At 42.4% G+C, this 7,082-nt stretch overlaps 1 protein-coding gene across 1 annotated transcript in view; it reads left to right on the top strand.

Moving 5' to 3' along the window:
- Positions 1-169: 169 nt before the first annotated feature.
- Positions 170-7,082, top strand: part of Ppp3ca (protein phosphatase 3, catalytic subunit, alpha isozyme) — a 249,709-nt gene continuing 242,796 nt past the window's right edge. The window contains exon 1 of the mRNA XM_013023790.1: positions 170-454. Coding sequence (XP_012879244.1) covers positions 397-454 — 58 coding nt within the window. The 5' untranslated portion in view covers positions 170-396. The remainder of the gene's footprint in view (positions 455-7,082) is intronic.

Below are 7,082 nucleotides of genomic sequence, written 5' to 3' on the forward strand. Positions count from 1 at the left end.
AGCGACTCCTCCCCCTCCCCCTCCCCCCCCCCCACACCCCTCCAAGAATAAAAGAAGAACCGGGAGGCGTGCTCGGAAAATAAATAAATAACTACCGCACGCGCGCGGCCCGGAGCGAGTCGGCGGGGCTGGCGGAGGAGGAGTGAAGGCGGCCGCGGCGGCGGAGGAGGAGGAGAAGAAGTAGCAGGAGGAGGAGGAGAAGCAGGAGGAGGAGGAGGAGGAGGGACGCGCCGGGAAGGCAGTAACTTTAAAGCCAGCTCCGAGCCCAGATCTCCGAGCCGATCGGTTTGCAGCGCGGCGGCGGCGGCGGCGTTGTGTGTCTGGCCCGCCGGTCCGGTCGGGGTGTGCAGTCGGACGGACGAGCAGCGCCTCGCTGTCCCCCTCCGGCGGCTGGAGATGTCCGAGCCTAAGGCAATTGATCCCAAGTTGTCGACGACCGACCGGGTGGTGAAAGGTAAGCGGAGCTCCGCGATCGCCCGGTGACCCGTGGGGAGGGAGGTGCGGTGGGAGGCGGCGGGGGGGGGTGCACGGGGTGCCGCAGGCGCCTCGCCTCCCCTCCCCCGCCCCGGCTGCTTCAGCCTCGGACCTTCGAGGATATTGTGCAACCCCCCCTCCCCCGCGACGCCCTTCCCTCCCTCCCCACGCCTCCCACTCCCACCCCACTTGGGGCATTTTTTTTTAATTGACGGGGGCGTCCGTTGGCAAATGGCTGAGCTGCGGAGCGGCGGCGGGGGTGGCGGTGGCGCGGGAGGGGGCGCCCGCCCGGGGAGGGGGTGGGTGGGTTGGATGGTTGCCGGCAGGGTGTAGCTGCTGTGACAGAAATAGGAAGTGGGTGGCTGCTCGCAGTCTTGCATGGCATCGGGTTTATGGGTTTCTTTTTGCAGGGAGAGAGAAGGAGGGGGGGGAGTTGATTTATGGCTTTGACTAACAATTAAGATGGCATGTTTAGGTGCCCGTGGCTTTCCCCGCGATCGCCTCGCCGGGGCCGGGTTCCGCAGCCTTCCCCTCCGCGCCCCCTCCTTCTCCCCTCCCCCTGGAAAGGGCCTGCACAGGACTCGCGAGAGAGCGGGAGAGCGTGGGGGTGGGGGGGGAGCCCGGCGTTTCCTTCCGCGCGGGGCGGGGGTGGTGGCCGCCGGCGGGAGGGTGGCCGCGGGGACGTGCGGGGGCTGCGGGGGGACGACCCTGGAAGCCCCCGCCCTACCGCCCCGGGATTCCCCCGGCCGGCCCGGGAGAAGGAGGCGGAAAGCTGCTCTCCAACCTTCCTCCCTCGCCTCCTCAGGGCCCCGTCCGCCGACGACCTGTCATTGCGCTTGAAGGGCTTCCCGGCTGGTGCACGCCTTCCCGGGGGAAGGAGCCTCGTGCCCCTCTCGGCCGCGCGGCTCCCAAAGGAGGCACCCCCTCCCTCCTTCCCCCTTTGATGGGGCTGTTCGATTCCTAGCCTTAGCTTCCCGGTCCTGGGATTCTGTACATGCATTCTGTCAGGGGTGATGTCTCCGGGTGGCTGGGATGCGTGGGGGTGAGGAAGGGGATACTCCGTGATCCCCTGTGCTGCCCAGCCGTGTGTGTGTGGGGGGGTGGGGGGTGGGAATCCCTCTCTCTTCACTGTATTCCACCTTGGAAGCGTGAGGCAGCAGAGCAGATCCTTCGGGATTAAGTAGTATCCCTTGTTCTTGGGGTCAGGACACTGATCAAAGCAGGGATGGACACTGGCTGGGTGCAGAGCGGGCCTCTGAAATTGGAAGCAGTCCTGGTGTGTGTGTGTGTGTGTGTGTGTGTGTGTTTGTGTGTGTCAGACAGAACAGAGGTGGTATCTAATGTGGCTAGTGCATGCAACTAGAGTGCTAGGCAATAAAGTCATTTGCTTCATGGCCACTTAAGTGAAATCATAGAGCAGTCCTAGACGACGGTGCTTGATTCCTGAGTATCACAAAGCATCTTTGGCTTCTTTCAGGTTTGCTCAGTCTTTTAAGGTGTGTGTGTGTGTGTGTGTGTGTGTGTGCACGCGCGGGTACGTGCCTGTGTAGTGGTCATGGCGGGGAAACCTGTATTTACTTTTTATGAGAAAAAAATAAAATACCTTCCTTTGTTTCGGTTATTTTGAAATAATTCCCGCTTAGTACAGGATTCAAAGACCCATCAACATAAGGAGGAAATAGCCCTGCAAAAACGATTGGAAATTGGATTACAAATAGATGCACTGTTTTTTTTTTTCTGCAGGCATGGATCCTTATGTCAGCAGTCAATTAAACTTCATTCCAAAAAAACTGTTTCATATTAAAGGTTTCTGTTGACATTAAAAAATTCTTTTTGCCTGAAATATCTGACAATGACCAGTAACCTTGATGTGTGAAGTTTATGAGTAGCTCCAATCTGTGAATTAGGATCATTTATTTTCAAAACAAGGTAAAGTTTAGAGTTCAGTTGATGCCAGTGAGTCTGCTGGCAATTAGAAAAACATGTGCACACTTAAGGTCACATCCTCTGTTTTAAATTACAAAATGTGGATTCTTAGTGTAAATGTAGATTTATATTGTCATCAAGTGAACAATGTAAAAATAATTGTTTATACGATATGCATTAGTGTCTACTAGCTAATGTGGAAGAGTCCATTTAGCTATTCCATAGCTATTTTGCTTTGCTTTGTTCCAGAGCTGAATTGTTCTAAATGCCTTTTCATTATAACTGCATGTTCACATCCATAATTCCAAAATTTTGATATACATATTTTTTCAGAAGTAAAATAAAAATGTGAGTAACAGATGCAAAATAGGAAAAGTTAATCTAGTCCTAATTTGTTTTGATAGGGATCCTGATGGAAAATTTTCTTTATAGAAAAAAAGTTTTACTGGTGAATCCTGATTTTGAGGTGAGCATGCTGCTGCATTTCTCTTATGCTTTCTTGTAGATTTGACATTTTGTCATATAAAAGATTTTTAAGATCAGTTTTTAAAAAATGATTATTTTGATCCCTTTGAATATGTATGCACATGCTTAGTACAAAGTGCATGCTGAATGGAAAGAAATTATCAAATTATTTTTTCTATTTGCAAAAATATATAGCGCATAGTTCATTAAACCATTATGTCAAATTTGTTCCAACTTCATCTCAACTGTCATTTTTTAACTCATTCTTTAACACAGCAAAGAGAGTATCCTTCAGGAAATACTTGTTCTCCTTAAGTCTTTTGTCTTCTTACAAAGTATATACTATTTACGTGTATATAGTAAACAGAACTATAAGTAATATTCAAGTCATTGTTGCTTTAGCATGCCATGGAATTTTTTAAAGTTATCATCATTACTATCATCATTATCTTTTGTTGTATAACATATTGCTCTTTACAAATGGAGTCATGCTTCTGGTTTTATTTGTAGTAGTCCGGTTACAACTCTTGATATGTAATTCTAGAATGCAACTTTTTAGGAAGGTAGAGTCAATTCGAGTTTTAACTCTATTATTTTTGAGGGTTGTAGAATCTGCCCCAGCGTGAGCAGAGACCTGATCCATTTTCTAAATCTGAGAATTGAAAGATAATGATGGCAGTGGAGATGAAAGCACTTATTTAGATTATCTTTAAAAAGCTACTTTAGTTAGCAAAACTGGTGCTGCTTCATTTTGACCATTAGATAAAACAAAATATAAGAAAGTAAAGAAAACATCTTGATATTCCGTTTGTTGAAAGTCAGAATAATTTGCTCCATTTACTATATGACTTTGTTTTTAAAGACATATAAAGGATATTGTATAAGGGAAGAGACAGAGGGCAACTCATGGAGGAGTAACTCTGGCCCCCACCCGCCAGCATACACTGTGACTTGGTTTTCTCTGCAGTGGTACTCCACAGGCTTGATGCAAACAGGACTTCATTTCTCTATTCCTGCTCCTGCCTGCAATGCTTGCCTGGACCTAACATTCTCTTTTGGCCATAGACCTTTGCTCTGACAGTTAAAAACACATGGAGGAAATTAAACTGTGTGTGATGATGAGTGTGATGTTATTCCATCTCTGAACCTTATTTTGTAACAGGTCTTTTACTTTAACCCAAATGTTAGTGGAAGAAATTTTAGATACTTTAGCAGGTGGTCGAGGGGTAAATTCCTGGAAAGAATTTTAGGAAATCTAAGTAATGGAGAATGAGCTGTTTTTCCATGTATGCCTAAGAATATTTTGGTGATACAGTTCAGTTCATACTAACAAGAAGTTGGAAGTAAAGTATACTATTAAGTAAATGATTCATGTCATTAATGTTCAAGTTAAGATAGACTAATTTTACTTAAAAGGAAACAAGAATATGGCACATCAGTAATGACCTGTTGTGGTTAGATCTTGAGAGAGAATAGAAAAATTCCATTTCGAACCTAAAGGACTCCTTGTGAATTTATTTCACTGTTGTTTTGATGCTACAAGTTGGTTGTTTCCATGCTCCTCATTTTCCACTTAAGAATTATAAGATCATTAATGCAGTGTCATTAATTTAGATTTATTATGATTAAGCATCAGTGTTTGGTGGGTAGCATTTATATCAATACTGAATGTGAAGAATGGGGTCTGCTAATATAATGAATTTGACAGATGATAGAGTTGCGTCATGGATAAAGTACTTAGAACAAATCATTTTCAGAACTTAGTGAACAGCATGCAAATTCATCCTGTTAATTATAAACTAAGATGATCTGGATTATCTAGTAAAAGTTCCTTTCTGGACTTCTGTAAGTATATATAACACAAATTCAGAATTTTGAAGGCAGCTGAGTCATGAGATGTGGGGAAACTCCAGTGGTCTTAGAATCACTTAAAAATAGTTTTCTTTTAAGTATGGGAAAGAACCTTACTTTAAATAGACATTTTTATGTCACCTAGTTAAAATGTGAAAAGTAGACACTGTAGAGTCTAGTTACTGAGGTTTATGCTAACACTTAAGTTAGTGAGATTATGTGTTTTGAAGTTGATTTGTTTATTTTCTGTTTTAAGATTTAATTATATTTTGCATGTATAACTTAAGTTGTCCTCTTATGATTTCCCTTATCTTTTTGTGTCAGCCCTGTGTAAAATGGAAATTAATTATGAAACCAAATAAAGAATCTATTTAGACTGACCTCATTGGAAAATGGTGTTTTTGCAGAGATAGTCTCTGCTTAGCAAATCTAATTAAATTAACTTTTTGAACAAGTTGTGAAAATGTACCTTCAGAATTATGAAGAAAAGTGATGATTCATGATATGGAATTTCAATAATTGTGAAAAATTGTATTGTAAAATTTCAGTGACTTTGTAGTGTAGCAGTCTTTTGATATTCAGGAAGAGATGCTGAGATCTTGAATTCCCACTTCTGTAATTTTAGCTTTCAGATTACAACTTTCAGGGTATATTTCCCTCACTACTTACTCTTAAGGACCAGAGGATCATCAGATGGAACATGGGAGGTTAGGTGGTTACACTTGGTCTTTTCCAGTGGGAATGATAATTCAGTCACTGCTGACACAGATTTACAAATGATTACACGCTATGTATTTTCAGATCACTTGAGAATAGTCAAAACCAGTACTATCAAAAGCCATGAATATCTTGTGTTTTCAGCAATAGCTTATGATGACATATAGTTTTTATAATTAAAGAAATGAAGAGAGTAGACAGAATGGTACAGGTGAGACTAGAATTATTCAGGTAAGCAACTTTTTTTCTTTTAGTAAAGAGGCTGTTCTTCCTTGAAGAGGTTTTGGGAAGTTAACACTTCGTTGGTGTCCTTAAGGTGCACCACATTTTGTTTTACTGTGCTAAATTAGTAGCTATGTAAAATACATATATTTCTGTATTAGCACAGGGAAAGATAACATCCTGGTAATAAGTGTTGTAATCTGGTTTGATCCTGGCATGATATTCACAGAGGAGATATTGTTAAATACCTCCAGGTAAAATTTATAGGCAGAAATAGAAGTAGCCCTACTGTTCTGCAAGGGAATTTTGTTTTCTTTTGTTTTGAAGTGTGTTGTCGTAAGCCTTTGCATTGTAGATAATGACTGACTTTCCTGATGTGAACATTTTGTTAATTTAAAGAGAGAGGTCAGACAAAAATAACAACCAATGTTTCTTAGGTATTTTCACTCCTTTTAAAACTACAGTCATAAGTGGGAATAATATATACTCTTGATGTCATTTCAGTTGTAAACTTTAGTACTTATGAGATTTTTTTCTTTTAGGGTTTTTAGTTTTTAGTTTATTTAAATAATTTTGATTGTACTAAGATTTTTGTCGTCGTGGGGCTTGAACTCTGGGCCTGGGCATGCCCCTGAGTGTTTTAGCTCAAGGCTAGCACTCTTACTACTTGAGCCCCAGCACCATTTGTAGTAAGATTTGAACTTAGGACCTATGCTTGTTAAGCAAGTACTCTACCACTTGAGCCATGTACCCAGTTTCATAAACTGTTGTTTTTGCCTGAGCTAGCTTGTAACTGAGATCCTCCTGATCTCAGCCTCTTGAGTAACTAGGATTATAGTCATAAATCACTGGGGCACAGCTTAATTTCTTTTACTTTCATAATACTTTTACCTCCTGTATGAAACTATCAATTATATTTTATGTAGAAATAAAATAAAAATTATATATTCCTCCATGGTAGGTGCTCTGACTAATGGCTTAGATCCAATTGACCATTACCTGAAGGACATAGAATGATTGGTGAGATCTGAAATCCATTTTCCCAAACATATGTCCTCATGTAGCAGAAGCCTTATATGTTAAAAAAAAAAGAAGAAAACCTTAATAGAATGAATGGCAATTATGAACATACTGCATTTTTGGCAACTGAGTATGTTGTATGTTCTGCAAAAGAGTAAAATGAACAACTAGGTATCTGATATTTCTAAAAGGTGCCTCTGGATAGGATATAGTGTTGTCAATTTTAGGTACTTTCTGCAGTGATGGAACCAGAAGAATTACAGCTTAACCTTCAGATAATTTTATTTACATGGAGCCATATTTTTTTTTTGTCGGTTGTGGGGCTTGAACTCTGGGCCTGGGCGCTGTCCTTCAGCTCTTCAGCTCAAGGCGAGCGCTCTACCACTTGAGCTACAGCGCCACTTCCG

The sequence above is a fragment of the Dipodomys ordii genome, unplaced genomic scaffold (assembly GCF_000151885.1).
Source record: "Dipodomys ordii isolate 6190 unplaced genomic scaffold, Dord_2.0 Scaffold70, whole genome shotgun sequence".
In the NCBI taxonomy this organism is placed as follows: domain Eukaryota; kingdom Metazoa; phylum Chordata; class Mammalia; order Rodentia; family Heteromyidae; genus Dipodomys; species Dipodomys ordii.